This window comes from Gorilla gorilla, chromosome 2, assembly GCF_029281585.2.
Source record: "Gorilla gorilla gorilla isolate KB3781 chromosome 2, NHGRI_mGorGor1-v2.1_pri, whole genome shotgun sequence".
NCBI lineage: Eukaryota > Metazoa > Chordata > Mammalia > Primates > Hominidae > Gorilla > Gorilla gorilla.
The window spans coordinates 62842858-62861513 of record NC_086017.1 but is presented as its reverse complement, the minus strand read 5'-3'; the positions used below and the strand labels follow the sequence as shown (position 1 = coordinate 62861513).

The window sequence follows — 18656 nt, the reverse complement described above, 5'->3', positions numbered from 1 at the left end:
GATTTAAGAAAAAACTTTTTTTGTAGAGATGGAGTCTCACTATGCTGCCCAGGTTGGTCTTGAACTCCCAGCCTCAAGTGATCCTCCTGTCTTGGCCTCCCAAAGTGCTGGGATTACAGGCATGAGCCACTGTGTCTGGCTTAATATTTTGATAGGAGGAACTTGCCTTGTGTCATGTTTTACAAAAATGTAGCTGGATTGTACATTTTTTTCTCTTTTAGATGCATTTCATTTTATTTTTTGTTTTTTTGGAACACAGTCTTGCTCTATCACCCAGGTTGGAGTGTGGCGGCATGATCTTGGGTCATTACAGCCTCTGCCTCTCAGACTCAAGCAATTCCCAACTTCCTGGCTGGTTGCGTTGTGGCTCATGCCTGTAATCCCAGCACTTTGGGAGTCTGAGGCAAGAGCAGATCAACTCACCTGAGGTCAGGAGTTCGAGACCAGCCTGGCCAACATGGTGAAACCCTGTCTCTACCAAAAATACAAAAAGTAGCCGGGCGTGGTAGCACACACCTGTAATCCCAGTTACTTAGGAGGCTAAGGCACGAGAATTGCTTGAGCCTGGGAGGCGGAGGTTGCAGTAAAACGGGATTGCGCCACTGCATTCCAGCCTGGGTAACAGAAGTAGACTGTCTCAAAACAAACAAACAAAAAAATCTCAGCTTCCTGAGTAGCTGGGATTACAGGCATGTGTCACCACATTTAGCTAATTTTGATTCTTTAAATTTTTCGTAGAGATGAGATCTTACTATATTGCCCAGGCTGGTCTGCAACTCCTGGGCTCAAGCTATCCTCCCGCCTTGCCTTCCCACAGTGCTGGGATTACAGGTGTGAGCCACTATGCCCAGCTTAGATGCATTCTAAAATTATCTTATCAAGTCAAATACAGTGGCCTATTGGGTCAACCATAGAATCAGAAGAAAAAAAATGCCCTATTGGGATTTGGAGAAGAAAACCATTTCTCTAACACAATTTCCAATGGCCATGTATGGTGCATTGTATGCTTATGCTATATTTTACTTAACAATTTCTCATTGTTGTCCAAAATCTTTAAAAATATTGGCTCCACAGTTTCACTTTCTTTGTTTTCTTTTTTTCCAGTTTAGGTTATTCTTGAGTTTGGGTTTTGTTTAGAACTTTTTCAGTGGTTTTATAAATTTATTAGTACCAGTTTATTCAACTGAGATGGATTTGCCCTGTGTTGGGTTTATAAAATCATGAAAAGATGTGGCTGAGACTTTTTTTTTTTTTTTCTGATACAGGGTCTTGTCCTGTCACCCAGGCTGGAGTGCAGTGGCGCAAACTTGGCTCACTGCAACCTTTGCCCCGGGTTCGAGCAATTCTCCCACTTCAGCCTCCTGAGTAGGTGGGATTACAAGCATGTGCCACCACACTCAGCTAATTTTTTGTTGTTGTTGTTACTTTTTATAGAGACAGGGTCTTGCCATGTTGCTCAGGCTTATCCCGAACTCGTGAGCTCAAGTGATTCACCACCTCAGCCCCCCAAAGTGCTGGGATTACAGGTGTGAGCCACCGTGCCTGGCCTCAGATTTAATTTAGATGATATGAGTGGCTAAGATTTTTCTCTCAAAATTGAACTAAAACCTTGACTTTATCAGACTTTATTTTTTAATCTCTCTAGTCAGACATGTAGCAGTGGGTTAAAAGAATAAAAATGACATAACAAACAATGAAACAATAGAAGATTTCTGCCCCTGAGTTACGTTGGCATTTGACAAATGGAAGGACAACGTTTAATTTAGATAGACAAATAAAACATGTAGTTACAGTTAACTATAGTAAGAGTGAAAGGCTGACAGAAAACTACACCTGTTGGGGAATGGGAACAGGAAATATAAGGTGACTCTACCACTGACTGCACTGTCAGGGTCAGAGTTAACTTTGCAGATCTGCTGAAAATGGAACATCTGATTTGCTGAATTGTTGCAATTAGTATATTTAACAACATACTTGAAATTATTGTTGGACTTGTTTCTGTTGAGGGATAAGTGTACAAATTCAAACATTTCAATAGGAATTTTCTTGCTAACTGCCTGGTATTTATTGAATTAAAGTGTTTTGTTTTGTTTTATTTTTCCAGCCACCGAACATATCAGTGATCTTTAGAACCACGCTGAGGTCCTGTCCTTTCTAAGCCCTTTAAAAGTTACTTATGTCAGACATGTTAAATCATTTGGCTGAGGATACTTCCCACAGAAATTTTTCTTGCATTATTGCAACTTCCCCATGTAATCACTCATCTTAATCAATGTTTATCTTAGCCTTGAAAACAAAGGGCATTAACATGAAGCCAGGTTACTACTACTAGGCTTAGAGTGTGGACTTGTATGTGTAATCTAAAACAAGATGGGAGGGCTGAGGCAGGCGGATCACTTGAGGTCAGGGGTTCGAGACCAGCCTGGCCAACATGGTCTCTACCAAAATACAAAATTAGCCAGGCGTGGTAGCTCATGCCTGTAATCCCAACTACTTGGGAGGCTAAGGCAGGAGAATCACTTGAACCTGGGAGGCAGAGGTTGCAGTGAGCTGAGATTGTGCCACTGCACTCCAGCCTGGGCAACACAGTGAGACTGTGTGTAAAAAAACCCCACCAAGATGGGAGGGGAAAATTTTGTCTAACATATTTGTTGTTCAGATGACTTTTAGGTCTTTCAAAAAAACCTGTTAAAATTCCATGGTAGTTTTATTTTATATTGATGTACCACTTAAAGATGAAATAGCTATTCAGTTTGATTTTTCTGCCTGGGTTTAGTTGTTGTTCTTTTTTAGTATTTGTTTTGAAAGCTTATTTTATCCAATTAGCTTTGCCTTTTCAATTTTTATTTATATTTCTTAGAAGTATTTAAAATTTCTCCAAGCTTCAGTATGTTTTCTTAGAACCCCCTCCAAATATCTAGGCACCTATTTAGTTCACTAAAGTATTAAATAAGATGAGTAAGATCCAGATCAGTTAATTCATGAGAATTTATTTATTTTTACTTTTATTTATTTATTTATTTTTACTTATTAATTTTTGAGACAGGGTCTGTCTCTGTTGCCCAGGCTAGAATGCAGTGGTGTGATCATTGCTCACGGTAACCTCAGACTCCTGGGCTCAAGAGATCCTTCCGCCTCAGGCTTCCAAAGCACTGGGACTACAGGGGTGAGCCATTGGGCCCAGCCTTATAAGAACTTATTTAAATGAATAACTCTTTCTTTTTTTCCTTTTTTGAGACAGTCTCGCTCTGTCACCCATGCTGGTGTGCAGTGGTACGATCTTGGCTCTCTGCAGCCTCAGCCTCCCAGGCTCAAGCGATTCTCTTCTCAGCCTCCCAAATAGCTGGGATTACAGGTGCCCGCCACCACACTCAGCTAGTGTGTGTGTGTGTGTGTGTGTGTGTGTGTGTGTGTGTTTAGTAGAGATGGGGTTTTACCACATTGGCCCGCCACCACACTCAGTGTGTGTGTGTGTGTGTGTGTGTGTGTGTGTGTGTGTGTGTGTGTGTGTGTTTAGTAGAGATGGGGTTTTACCACATTGGCCAGGCTGGCCTCAAAACTCCTGATCTCAAGCAATCCACCTGCCTTGGCCTCTCAAAGTGCTGGGATTACAGGCGTGAGCCACCTCACCAGGCCTTAAATGAGTAACTCTTAGTGTGTTCTGTTCACTACAAGAGGGTGATAATACCAAAATAAGTGATAAAATAAATGATGACAGTAAGACAATTTAATATGAACAGGAAATAAAGGAAAAGTGAATTAAATTTTCATATACTAAGCGCCTGGATATTTTACCGTTTTTTTCTTTACTGCATGAAAAGACAGCAGGCTAACAATAAAGAGAGAGCGTGAACAGATGTTCCACAGCAGAAGACTTCATCAGTCTGTTTCTTGTGATCCTATTAAGATGATGAACTGATTGCTCATTGGCTAAAATCTAAATGATTGATGTAAGGTTGAAAAAATGTCACAGCCTTAGCTTTCTGCTACGTAAGATTTGCATCTCTCCACTTCATGCCTTTTGGCTTTGAAGCTTCATTATTATTTTTGTACTTTGTGGCTCTCTGCACAAAATAACTCTAGCATGTTCCAAGAGTTCATGAACATAAACAGTAGATGACATCTTCAAAGCCTAGTGACCCCACAGATATTTATTTAGCACTGACTTCTTTCTATCAAAACCATGCTGAAGTGTCAAGACTTTATATGTGGAGATTATCCACTAAATTAGAGCCATAGAAATTTGAACCTGTCAACAACCTGCTTAACACAGTGCCCCAGCACTAGGCAGTCCTCAGTAAATATTAATTGCTGTTATCCCTTCTCTTCGTTCAATCTTTTATTTGCCACTTACTCTATTGGTTTGCATGCTCTAGCCACAGCAGCCTTCAGGTCCTTCCCACTGTAGAGCCTTGGTTTATGCTGTTCTTGGTGCCTGGAATAGTCCTCCTTTTCTCCCCCTTTTGCCTAGCTGCTGTATCATTTTCTCAGGGACACTGTCAGTGACCTTAGGTTAGACCTGCCTTTATATTCTTTCTTATCATCTAGTACTTTTACTTCATAGCAATTTAAATAATTTTTTTATTGTTGGCTTAATTTGTCTCCCTGCAGTTGAAAATAAGCTCCATGAAAGCAAGAACCATATCTCTCTTGATTACTTTACCCCACCCCTACAGTAGTGGTTGGTAAGGAGCTGGTGTTTGATAAGTTTATGGGGAATGAATAAATTAGTAGGTGGAGTGATACAGTTTGGATGTTTTGGGCTTGGGGTAGAAAAGTAAACTGAGGGAAGAGAGCACATTTAGAAGCCTTAAACATCACTCTCAAGTTTCGTTTCAATGGTTCCCATCTTTGAAAGTGTGGGTTTCGGTGCTTGTATTCTGTGATACGATTTGGGATAATTGGCATTTATCTCAAGTGGGATGTCCACAATTTTAATAGTTATCAAAACGTTTTCTACGCTCATTATGAAATGAAAATTTAAAATCTGAAAAAGATCTTTGTTTTATAGATAAAAAATGGACATAATATGGTAGCGTATCAGATTGCATAGCTAGTTATCAGTAGAGCTGGCACTAGAACCTAGGTTTCCTTACCTCCCCACCTTTTTTTTTTTGAGACAGGATTTCACTCTCATTGCCCAGGCTGGAGTGCAGTGGCATGATCTTGACTCATTGCAGCCTTACCCTCAGCCTCCTGGGCTCAAGCGATTCTCCTGCCTCAGCCACCCAAGTAGCTGGGACTGCAGGCATGCACTACCACACCCAGCTAATTTTCATATATATTTTTTGAGACAGGGTTTTGCTGTGTTGCCCAGGCTGGTCTTTCACTCCTAGGCTCAAGTGATCTGCCCGCCTTGGCCTCCCAAAGTGCTAGGATTACAGGCATGAGCCACGCACACGGCCATCCCTACCCATTTTAAGCTATTGTCCTTTAGGTAGCTGGTACCTTTTCAGGTAAAAGTGATATAAGGATGTATTAAAAGCTAAGCTTTTTCTTCATGATTAAAGTTGCTTATGAGAATCATTTACTGGGGCCTCTAATACACACTCAAAACTTTTGAGAAGTATAGAATTGCTTGATCCTGCAGAATATCACTCCCAAAGCTGTGCTGTTAAGTACCCATCCCAATGCTATAGTTTTCTGTATTGTCGCTCTTGCAGTTAGTTCATGCCATGCCTTCCTGTAGCAGCTCTTTTCTCCCTTTCATTTACTCTTTCTAATCTGTTAGGCACATATTAAGATAATATCTTAGATTATTTTACATGTATATAAAGCAAGAATAAATAGATTCATCCATACTGCAACGTGGATGAACCTCAAAAACATGATAAGTGAAAGAAAACCAAATATGAAAGACCACATTTCATATGGTTCCATTTATGTGAAATGTTTGGGAAAGGCAAAATCTGTAGAGACAAAGGAGATGAGTGGTTGCTTGAGCTTAGGGATGGAATGGGAAGGAACTGCAAGTGAGCATTTGGCTTCTTTTCAGGATAATAGAAATATTCTCAAATTCAATTATGATGGTTACACTTTGTACATTTACTAAAAATTATTAATTTGTACCTTAAAATGGGAAATTTTGGTATGTGACTTATATCCCAATAAAGCTTTTTTTCTTCTTTTTTTTTTTTGAGACAGTGTCTGGCTCTGTCACCCAGGCTGGAGTGCAGTGGTGCGATCTTGGCTCTGCAACCTCCGTCCCCCAGACTCAAGCCATCCTCCCACCTCAGCCTCCCGAGTAGCTGAAACTACAGGCGTGCGCCACCATACCCAGCTAGTTTTTGTATTTTTAGTACAGATGAGGTTTTGCCATGTTGCCCAGGCTGGTCCCAAACTCCTGGGCTCAAAGCAATCCTCTCACTTCAGCCTCCCAGAGTGTTGGGATTACAGGCATGAGCCACCGCTTCCAGCCCTAAAGCTGTTTTTTAAAAAAAGAATAAGCAGGTTCAAAGCTTATTTTGGAGGAATTCTCTTTATAATTGTAGGCTAATACAGTTGATATTTATGGATCTGCATAATATTCTAGATAGATGAGATGGAAAATTAGATAAAGTAATACTGTATCCTGAATCATATTCGTTGTGTAAGACAGCATTGAAAGCTAACTCCCCTGTCTCCCTAGGAGACCATTAGGAACTGGAGTTTTGTGGATAGGAATCATGGTGCTAAGTATGGTAATGTAAATTTAAAGGGTAATGATTCATATGCATCTTACTTTGTTGTGAGTTTTAGATTTATTATCAAGATCTTGATAGTGTGCGTTCTCTACACATACAGACGCACATGAGCGCACACATACACGTACAGACTCTTCAAAATTAGAAAAGGTGTCAATTTTTTCCTCCAGTCCTATCTATTCTGCCAGTATGTTTTTGTCTTATGTCATCTCTCAACCAGTCGAGTGCCCTGTTTGATGAGTGAGTGAGCACACTTGGGCTTCAGGCTGTTTAATGTGTTCTTTTTCATTTTTCAGCACTTTCATCTGGACCCGTAGATACCCATTGAACAGATGCTTGAAACCTGCAAGTAATCTTCAGATCCTAGCAGAACCATAGGCCTTTCCTTTGTGTTGGGAGGATATAGCCTATATGCTGTGGAAATGAACGGGGAGCAGCAGCTTGATGCAGGTATTGGTTTTATTCTCAGAATTTATTCTCTAGGATGCACAATTCTATTACTTGCCTGTGTTATATTGTCTGTTTCTCTACCACTGAACTGGAAGCTCTTTGAAGTCTTAAGTTGTTTTTCATTGCCATCTTCTGTACCTCTCAGAGAACCTGGCACTAGGGGCTACTAATAATGTTTGCTGAAAAAATAAGAAACTGTTATGAACAAGGCCGGGCATGGTGGCTCATACCTGTAATCATAACACTTTGGGAGGCCGAGGTGGGCAGATCACAAGGTCAGGAGATCGAGACCATCCTGGCTAACACGGTGAAACCCCGTCTCTACTAAACAAAATACAAAAAATTAGCTGGGCGTGGTGACGGGTGCCTGTAGTCCCAGCTACTCGGGAGGCTGAGGCAGGAGAATGGTGTGAACCTGGGAGGCAGAGCTTGCAGTGAGCCAAGATCGCGCCACTACACTCCAGCCTGTGCAACAGAGCGAGACTCCTTCTCAAAAAAAAAAAAAGAAAGAAACTGTTCTGAACAGACTTCTTTTTTAAAATAGCATTAAAATTTTGATGATTACTTTCTAGTTATTTTGAAGTAATTATGCATTCACAGGAGTTTGCAAAGATAGTACTTACTGACAGATTTCATGTTCCTTTCACCCAGTTTCTCTCATTAGTTACTATAATATGATATAAAACTGAGGAAATTGATATTAGTATAAAGAAAGTGTAATTCTATGTCATTTTGTCACATGTGTAGATTCCTGGAACCATCCCCTCAGTCAAAATACAGAACTATTCCATCACCACAAAGAGCTCCCACACCTATCCTCCTTCCCCTGACTTTCCCTAATCCCAGGCAACTGTTAATTTGTTCTCCATCTCTATAATTTTGTCATTTAAAGAATGTTACATAAATAGAATAACACAGTACATGGCTTTTAGAGATGGGCTTTAATAATGCCCTTGACATCCATCCAAGCTCGCGCGTATATTGACAGTTTGTTCCTTTTTATTGTGGAGGAGTAGTCATGAATGTACTGCAGTTTGGTTAACCATTCATCTATTGTAGTACATTTTTGTTGTTTCCAGTTTTTGGCTCTTACCAACACATAAGTTGCTATTAACAATTATGTATATAATACTTTATTTTTCTGGGGTACATACCCAGCAGCACAATCACTAGATCATATTTAGTAAAGAAAACTGCAAAATTATGCTCCAGAGTGGCTGTGCCATTTTACATTCTCACCAGCAGTATATGAGAGATCTAGTTTCTCTACATCCTCACTGTTATCTGGTGTTGTCATTACTTTTGTTTAAGCCATTCTGATAGGTGGGTAGTGACAGCTCATCCTGGTGTTAATTTGTACCTCCCTCATGGCCGCCAGTGATATTGAACATCTTTACATGTTCCTACTTGGCATCTGCATGTCCTCTTCAGTGAAATGTCTCTTCATGTCTTTGGCTCATTATTAATTGGTTTATTTTTAATTAATAAAGATTGGTTTTTTTGTTGAGGTTTGTTTTTCAAAAAACTTTATTGAAATATGTTTTTTGAGATGCAATACACATACCATAAAATCAACCCTTTTAGAGTATATAATTCAGAGGTTTTTAGTCTATTCACAAAGTTTTCCAACCATCACTGCTATCTAATTCCAGAACATTCCATCACAACAAACCATTAGCCGTCATTTCCTTTTCCACCCAGACTCTGACATCCATAATCTACTTTCTGTCTCTAGGATTTACCTATTCCTGCTTTCTTTTATTAACATTTGCATGGTATATCTTTTTCATCCTTTTCTTTTCAACATGCCTGTATAATTATATTTGAAATAAGGTTCTTGACACAGCATACACTAATTTTTAAAAATTTTGGCCTTATAGGATGTATGTATACCATTTATACTTAATGTAATTATTGATATGTTTGGATTCAAGTCTGCCTTTTTTGCTTATTAATTTTTTCTGCTTTTGTTTGTTTGTTTGTTTCTCTAGAGCAGTGAGATTTCTTTCAGACTGGCTCCTGTGTTCTTTTTTTCCCTCTGCTTTCCTGTGGGTTACTTGAACTTTTTTTTAGAATTCCATTTTGATTTGTAGTGTTTTTGAGTATATCCTCTTGTAGCACTTATTAGTGGTTACTTTAGGTATTATAGTACATATATATATATATATAACTTATCACAATCTTCATTTTATTACTTTAAGTGAAGTATAGAAATCTTACCTACTTTTACTTCTCTTTACCCTCTTTTATTTATAATTGCCTTAAATATTTTCTCTACATATTTTGAGAACCACATCAGACATGCTTAACATTTTTGTTTAAACTGTCAAACATATAATTTAGAACACTTGAGAGAAGGAAAATTTATTATATTTTTCAGTATTTTTACTCTTTATGTTGTCATTTATTCTTTTCCTGATTTTCCAAGATTCTTTCTTTTGTCACTTCATTTCTATTTAGAGAATTTTCTTTAGTCTTTTTTTTTTTTTTGAGACAGAGTCTTGCTCTGTCACCCAGGCTGGAGTGCAGTGGCGTGATCTCGGCTCACTGCAAGCTCCGCTTCCTGGGTTCACACCATTCTCCTGCCTCAGCCTCCCAAGTATCTGGGACTACAGGCGCCCGCCACCACGCTTGGCTAATTTTTTGTGTTTTTAGTAGAGACGGGGTTTCACTGTGTTAGCCAGGATGGTCTGGATCTCCTGACCCTGTGATCCACCTGTCTCGGCCTCCCAAAGTGCTGGGATTACAGGCGTGAGCCACCACGCCGGCTTTAGTCCTTTTTTTTTTTTTCTTTTGAGACGGGAGTCTTGCTCTGTTGCCCAGGCTGCAGTGCAGTGGCGCCATCTCAGCTCGGCTCACTGCAAGCTTTGCCTCCCGGGTTCATGCCATTCTCCTGCCTCAGCCTCCCGAGTAGCTGGGACTACAGGCGCCTGGTACCACGCCCGGCTAATTTTTTGTATTTTTAGTGGAGACGGGGTTTCACCGTGTTAGCCAGGATGGTCTCGATTTCCTGACCTCGTGATCCGCCCGCCTCGGCCTCCCAAAGTGCTGTAATTATAGGCGTGAGCCACCGCGCCGGCTTTAGTTCTATTTTTTTTTTTTTTTTTGAAACGGAGTCTTGCTCTGTCGCTCAGGCTGGAGTGCAGTGGCGGGATCTCGGCTCACTGCAAGCTCCGCCTCCCGGGTTCACGCCATTCTCCTGCCTCAGCCTCCCGAGTAGCTGGGACTACAGGTGCCTGCTACCACGCCCGGCTGATTTTTTGTATTTTTGGTAGAGATGGGGTTTCACCGTGTTAGCCAGGATGGTCTCGATCTTCTGACCTCGTGATCTGCCCGCCTCGGCCTCCCAAAGTGCTAGGATTACAGGCCTGAGCCACCGCACCCGGCCCCTTTAGTCTTTTTTTTAAAGGAGGTCTGCTGGTGACAGATTGTCTTCATTTCCTTTCATTTGAGAATGTGTTGATTTCCCCATTCATTATTGAGGGATATTTTTGCTGGATATGGAATCCTGGGTTGAAAGCTCGTTTCTTTCAGCTCTCAGAAAATAATTGTGCTACTTCTTTCTGGCCTCCATGGTTTCTGATGAGAAATCTGCTGTCATTGGACACTCTCCCACCTCCCACCCGCAACGCTTTGCTTTAAAAGAGAGGTTTCTCTGTTGTTAATTTTAAGATTTTTTTTTTTTGCCTTTAGTTTTTGGAGGTTTGAGTCTGGTGTATATATTTTTTGGGTTTAAGCTTCTCTTATTGTCCCACAGGTCCCTCAGACTCTCTTCATTTTTTTTTTTAATGTTTTCTCTCTGTAGTTTAGATTGGGTTTTTTCTGTTGTTTTGTCTTCAATTTTACTCATTCTTTCTTGTCTGCTTCATTCTGCTGTTGAACTTATCCATAGAGGGTTTTTTTTTAATTAATTGGGTTATTTTCAGCTCTAAAATTTTCTTTTTGAGCTGGAGAAGGAAGAGGGAAGGGAATAGTCTCAACTTAAAATGTCGCATTTTGCTCTTCTAACTGAGGTTTAGTGGCTTATCTTGAATTGATGCTTTTTAGCTTGTTCTGCGCCTTTGGTTAATTTTAGGACTTTGAAATGATGATTTTCATTGTTTAGCCAGTCTTTTGGTTCTTTTATGGGAGAGTGGGTTCACTGCGATAATCATTCTGCCATTTCAGAAGTTGATTTTTCCTTTGTTTTAAATATTCTTAACTCATGTATTTAAGTACGTATATGTATATGTATACATTTGATGAGTTTGAATTTATTGCTGTCATCATTCATTTGATGATCAAATTCTAGAGCAGCAAGAGTTGTTTCAGACTGGTTCCTGTGTTCTTCTGATGTGATGTCATGTATCTTTGATACAGTTAATCCTTGCCTTCTGGACCAGTAAGATTCCCAAGTACCTCCTGAACATATCCTGCCCCCCAAAACTTGCAATCTGCTGTTTCTCTGAGGAGCTTTTTTTTCTTTAAAGTAGGTATGATATTTAGAGACCATAATCTGGGTGCTGGAGTGCTAATTTGACACTAGGTTGTCATTTATTCTAGGCCTTACTTACAGACATAGCTAGAAAATACACATTTAAAATTATTTTCTATTTTTTAGAGACAAAAATCTTGCTTTGTCACCCAGGGTGGAGTACAGTGGCATGATCATGGCTCACTGCAGCCTCAAACTCCTATATTCAAGTGATCTTCCCACCTCAGCCTCCCAAGTAGCTGGGAACACAGGCACATGCCATCATCCCCAGCAATTTTTTTATTTTTGTAGAGATGGGGTCTTGCTATGTTGCCCAGGCTGGTTTCAAACTCCTGGCTTCAAGTGATCTTCCTGCCTCAGCCTCCCAAATTGCTGGGATTTACAGGTGTGAGCCACCATGCCCAGCCATGAAAATACACATCTTTTGAAAAGTAAAGAAAATAATGGTTTTACATTGATACTTACAATGTAAATTTAAAATTACAGGGTTTTAGCTGGGCACGGTGGCATGCACCTGTAGTCCTGCTACTTGGGAGGCTGAGGTGGCTTGAGCCTGGGAATTCAAGGCCAGCTGGGGCAATATAGGGACACTCCATCTCAAAAAAACAAAACAAAACAAACAAAAATAAAACAGGGTTACAAGGTTTTTTCTTCTTTGATTTTATGCTTGTATCTCTTCCTTTTTAGAAATGTTTTGTTTGCTAATGATGGTAATATTATTCTTTGTTTTTATCCTATAGAAGTCCTCTAATTATTTTAAAATAATAATACCAACATTTTGGATATCAACCACAGTGTGCAGTTTAAGATTTCTTTATAGTTTTTGCTTTTAAATATATTCCACTGGTGTTTATAGTCAGAGTATTGTATTTTAATATGGCGTAGGCCAGACCCAGTGGCTCAAGCCTGTAATCCAACACTTTGGGAGGCAAAGGCAGGAGGATTGCTTGAGCCCAGGGGTTCAAGACCAGTCTGGGCAACATAGGGAAACTCTGTCTCTACCAAAAAGAAAAAAAAAATTAGCCAGGTGCAGTGGCATGTACCTGTAGTCCCAGCTACTTGGGAGTCTGAGGTGGGAAGATTGCTTGAGCCAGGGTGGTTGAGGCTTCAGAGAGCTTTTATTGCACCACAGCACTCCAGCCTGGGTGACAGAGCAAGACCCTGTCTCAAAAACAAATAAAAATAAATAACATTACTTAAAGGAATCCTGTTTTCTTGTGGTTTTCCCACCAACAGTTAGCTCATGTGTTTCAGTTTATTTGAAATTTATAGAATTTTTTATTTCAATTTAATTGTTTCTAAATTGTATAATGAGTCTGCATACTTCTAAAGTCAAAATTGGCCGGGCGGTGGGTCATGCCTGTAATCCCAGCACTTTGGAAGGGCGAGGCGGGCGGACCACCTGAGGTCAGGGATTTGAGACCAGCCTGGCCAACGTGGTAAAACCCCATCTCTACTAAAAATACAAAAAATTAGCTGGGCATGGTGGTATGCACCTGTAATCCCAGCTGCTAGGAAGGCTGAGGCAAGAGAACCTCTTGTACCCAGGAGGTGGAGGTTGCAGTGAGCGGAGATCACACCACTGCATTCCAGCCTGGGTGACAGAGTGAAACTCCATCTCAAAAAAAATAAAATAAAATAAAATAACTTCAACCTGATATTACTAATTCTTTCTCTTTTTCCATATATATAGCCAGTTTTATTACTTTTTAATTTATTCTACTGTTGTTCATTTTTAAAAATATAAACTAATATATGTGAGTGTATATACATATATCCTCATACTCACATCTCCCTCTCCTTTTTTTTTTTTTTTTTTTTTTTTTTTTTTGAGACAGGGAGCCTTGCTCTGTCACCCAGGCTGTAGTGCAGTGGCACAACCTCGGCTCACTGCAACCCCTGCCTCCGGGTTCAAACGATTCTCATGCCTTAGCCTCCTGAGTAGCTGGGATTACAGGCACGTGCCACCATGCACCTGGCTAATTTTTGTATTTTTAGTAGAGATGGGGTTTCACCATGTTGGCCAGGCTCCTCTCAAACTCCTGGCCTCATGTGATCCACCCACCTCGGCCTCCCAAAGTGCTAGTATTATAGGCATGAGCCACTGCGCCTGGCCTCTCTCCCATCTTATACAAAAAATTGGGATACAAAAAAAAAATACTGTTTGGTAGTGTGGTTACTCTTAACAGTGTATTTTGGAGATTATTCCACATCAGTATATAGAGATTGTTCTCATTGCTTTACAGCAACCTGTACTGAATACATATACCATATTTATTCAACCATTTCCTTATTGATGGACGTCAGGGTTATTTCCAGTCTTGGTATTACAAATAGTGCTGCAATGAATGGCTTTGTACAAATGTCTTTTTGTATTTTTGCCAGCATGTCTTTGGGATAGATTCCTAGAAGTGGGATTGCTGGATCAAAAGGTAAATACATATGTAATTTTGTTGGATATTGCCAAGTTTTCTTCCACAGAGGTTGTGTCATTATGCTTTACCTGTTTACAGCCTCACCATCGAGGCTTGTCACACTTTGGAATTCTTTTCAATCTGATATCTCTGTCGTTTTAATTTGCATTTCTCTTAAAACAAAATTTGCACATTTTCATATATTTAAGGATTATGCATTTATTTCTTTAATAAACTCTCATATATCTTGCTCATCATCTCATCACATCATTAGTCTTGTTTCTTCTCAGCATTGTGTGAGAGATTTTAGTTAAGTGATTCATCATTTTAATTGTTACTTATTTTTTATTTTTAAATTAACATGCTATTTAAGGGCCTAGAGTCCTTGTTAAGGCGCGAATGCCCAGCCTTGTTATGTTTTAGTAATGTAAATTGACTTTCTACTGGCCTGTACTTTCAAGTTGCCCTCAAAGCCGTCTTTATTATTGGCTTGTATTTCTAATGAAAACATTTCAAATACATTAAAACTATGGAAAAGACTACAACAAACAACCATGTGCCTAGCATAAATATTTAATAAATGTTAATGTTCAATATTTGTTTTTAATTTTTTATTGTGGTAAAATGTCCATAATGTAAAATTTACCATTTTCACCTTTTTTAAAGAGATGGGGTCTTGCAACATTGCCCAGGCTGGAGTGCAGTGGCTATTCACAGGCACAATCATGTACGCTACAGTCTTGAACTCCTGGGATCAAGCAGTTCTCTTGCTTCAGCCTCCTGAGTAGCTGGGATTACAGGCCGTTTTAACAATTTTTAAGTGTATAGTTTATTGGCATTAAGTACATTCACATTGCTGGGCAGTAATCACTGCCATCCATCTCCTTATCTTTCCAAATGGAAAGGTATGCCTGTTCAACAGTAACTCCCCATTCCCCAGTTTCCCTAGCCCCTAGCACCCACCATTTAATTTTCTGTTTCTATGAATTTGACTACTGTAGGTATCCATTTGTCTTTTGTGACGGGCTTATTTCTCTTAGCATAATGTCTTCAATGTTTATCAATGTTGTAGTATGTGTCAGAACTTTATTTTTGGGAGGATGGGGTCTCTAACAGCCCAGGCTGGAGTGCAGTGATGTGATCACTGCTCACTGTAGCCCCAACCTCGCAAGTGATCCTCCCACCTCAGCCTCTCAAGTAGCTGGGACTACAGCCACTCACCACCATGCTCAGCTTACTTTTAAAAATATTTTTGTAGACATGAGATTTCCCTCTGTTGCTCAGGCTGGTCTCAAACTCCTGGGCTTAAGCTATCCTCTGCCTTGGCTTCCCAAAGTGTTGGGATTACAGGCATGAGCCACCGCACCCGGCCAGAATTTCGTTTTTTTAAAAGGCTAAATAATATTCCATTGTATGTATATACCACATTCATTTTGTTATCCATTCGTCTGTTGATGGACACTTGGGTTGCCTCTGCCTTTTGGTTATTGTGAATATTGCTGCTATGAACGTTTGTGTACAAATACATGTTTGAGTCCCTCTTTTTAATTCTTTTTGGGTATATACACAGACATGCATAGATAGATAGATAGATAGATAGATAGATAGATAGATAGATAGATCATATGATAATTAAAAATATTTTGAGGAAGTACTGTACAGTTTTCTATAGTGGCTGTACCATTTTACATTCCCACCAGAAATATACAACCATTCTTAATTCTCCATATCCTCACCAACACTTATTATTTTTTGTCTTTTTGTTTATAGTTATTCTAATATGTGTGAAATGACATTTCATTGTAGTTTTGATTTGCATTTCCCTAATGATTAGTAATGTTGAACATCTTTTCATACATTTTCATTTTTTAAAAGAAGTGAAACATAATACAGTTTAAGCCTCTTTTGTACTTCCCTTCTAATCTGTTTCCTTCTCTTTATCCCCAAAGGTAACTTTGTTGAAGTTGATACATATTCTTTTCATCCTTTTCTTTACACTCTTATATTAATATGCATGTATTCATAAACATTACACTGCAAAGTTTTGTTTTGAAACCTAGCTGTGCTTTTCATTCCGCACTTGCCTTTTCTGCTTGATGTGTGTTTTTGAGACTTATCTGTGTCAACACTAGCATTCATTTCAACTGCTGTATAGTAGTATTCCATTGAAGGGTTGCCATAACTTATCTATTCTACTTGCTGCTTCCAGTTTGTTGATATTACAAATGCTGCTGTGATGAACATCCTTATATTTACCTCCTTGTGGTCATGTGGAGTATGGTTTCCCCTAGGGTGTACTCATTCAGCAGTTTATTGAGAGTCTTCTATATAACAAGCATTGTTCTGGAGGAATACGTCAGTGAACAACAACAACAACAACAACAACAACAAAACAACCATCCCTGCTCTTAGGGAGTTTATGTGAAGTGAGATTATTGGATTATAGAGTATTTGAGTCTTGGCTCACTTAACAAGAGTATTGTAAGAATCTAGGTGGCAAATTCCTGACTTTATGGAGTTTATGATCTAACAGGTATATTGTCAATAGGAATGAATGCCATGAAGAAAAGGGAAGCAGAGCCTAAAGATGGATACTGTTGCCTTTCTGAAGACGAACATTTGAGTAGAGACTTGAATGAAATGGAGCATGAAGGACACTGGGAGATGATTCTTTGAGTTGAGGGATAGCAAATGTAGAGGGTTTGTAGAAAGAGTATGATAAAGAATGGCAGGAACCTCATTGTCACCCGAATGTGGTGAGCCTGGAGAGTCTGGCTGGGGATAAAGTGGTAGGGTAGGCAGCCAGGGATCAGGTCATGTACGGCCTTTGTAGTGTCCCACAGATTTTAGATTTTAAGTGTAATTGAAAGGTGGAAGATATTGTGGTTAGACCTTGGACTAGAGATAGCCAGTAGATATGGTGGGAAGTGATTCGATATGAAATATGTTTTTTGTTTGTTTTTAATTTCCGGGATACATGTGCAGGATGTGCAGGTTTGTTACATGGGTAAACATGTGCCATGGTGATTTGCTGCACCTATCAACTCATCACCTAGGTATTAAGCCCAATATACTTTAACTGTTTTTCCTGATGCTCTCCCTCCCCCTGTCCCCCTTGACAGGCCCCAATGTATGCTTTTCCCCCCTATGTGTCCATGTTTTCACATTGTTCAGCTCCCACTTATAAGTGAGAACATGTAGGGTTTGCTTTTCTGTTGCTGTGTTAGTTTGCTGAAGATAATGGGTTCCAGCTCCATCCATGTCCCTGCAAAGGACATGATCTCATTCCTTTTTATGGCTGCATAGTATTCCATGGTGTATATGTACCAGGTTTTTTTTATCCAGTCTATTGTTGATGGGCATTTGGGTTGATTCCATGTCTTTGCTATTGAGAATAGTACTCCCGTGAACATACATGTGCATGTATCTTCATAATAGAATGATTTATATTCCTTTGGGTAGATACCCAGTAATGGGATTGCTGGGTCAAATGGTATTTCTGGTTCCAGGTCTTTGAGGAATTGGCACACTGTCTTCCACAATGGTTGAACTAATTTACATTCCCACCAACAGTGTAAAAGTGTTCCTATTTCTCTGCAGCCTCAACAGCATCTGTTGTTTCTTGACTTTTTAATTTAATTTAATTTTTTTGAAACAGAGTCTCACTCTGTCACCCAGGCTGGAGTGCAGTGGTGTGATCTCTGCTCACTGCCACCTCCGCCTCCCAGGTTCAAGAGATTCTCCTGCCTCAGCCTCCTGAGTAGATGGATTATAGGCACACGCCACCACGCCTGGCTAATTTTTGTATTTTTAGTAGAGATGGGGTTTCACCATGTTAGCCAGGCTGGTCTTGAATTCCTGACCTCAAGTGGTCCGCCTGCCGCGGCCTCCCAAAGTGCTGGGATTACAGGCATGAGCCACCCTGCCCAGCCTGTTTTCTTGGCTTCTGACTGGCGTGAGATGGTATCTCATTGTGGTTTTGATTTGCATTCCTCTAATCATCAGTGATGTTGAGCTTTTTTTTATGTTTGTTGCCCACATGAATGTCTTCTTTTGTAAGGTGTCTGTTCATGTCCTTTGTCCGCTTTTTAATGGGGTTGTTGGGTTTTTTTCTTGTAAATTTGTTTAAGTTCCTTGTAGATTCTGGATATTAGACCTTTGTCTGATGGAGAGATTACAGAAATGTTCTCCCATTCTTTAGGTTGTCTGTTCGCTCTGGTGATTGTTTCTTTTGCTATGCAGAAGCTCTTTAGTTTAATTAGATCCCATTTGTCAATTTTTGCTTTTGTTGCAATTGCTTTTGACGTTTTTGTCATGAAATCTTTGCCCATGCCTATGCCTTGAATGTTAGTGCCTAGATTTTCTTCTAGGGTTTGTATAATTTTGGGTTTTACATTTAAGTCTTTAATGCATCTTGAGTTAATTTTTGTATAAGGTGTAAGGAAGGAATCCAGTTTCAATTTTCTGCTTATGGCTTAGTCAGTTCTCCCAGCACCATTTATTAAATAGGGAATCCTTTCCTCAGTGCTTGTTTTTATCAGGTTTGTTGAAAATCAGATGGTTGTAGATGTGCAATCTTATTTCTGAGTTCTCTGTTCTGTTCCAGTGGTCTAGATGTCTGTTTTTGTACAAGTA

At 39.7% G+C, this 18656-nt stretch overlaps 1 protein-coding gene across 6 annotated transcripts in view; it reads left to right on the top strand.

The window, feature by feature from the left end:
- Window positions 1-18656, top strand: part of SFMBT1 (Scm like with four mbt domains 1) — a 147456-nt gene that overhangs the window by 70261 nt on the left and 58539 nt on the right. For 5 of the 6 annotated variants that reach the window (XM_055382663.2, XM_031009406.3, XM_019024284.3 and 2 more), the window contains exon 2: window positions 6980-7133. In XM_055382663.2, the coding sequence (XP_055238638.1) occupies window positions 7106-7133 (28 nt within the window). In that variant the 5' untranslated portion in view covers window positions 6980-7105. Of the gene's footprint in view, window positions 1-1265; window positions 1370-6979; window positions 7134-18656 lie in introns of all 6 variants that reach the window. The other variant, XM_063703851.1, reaches the window with a different exon arrangement.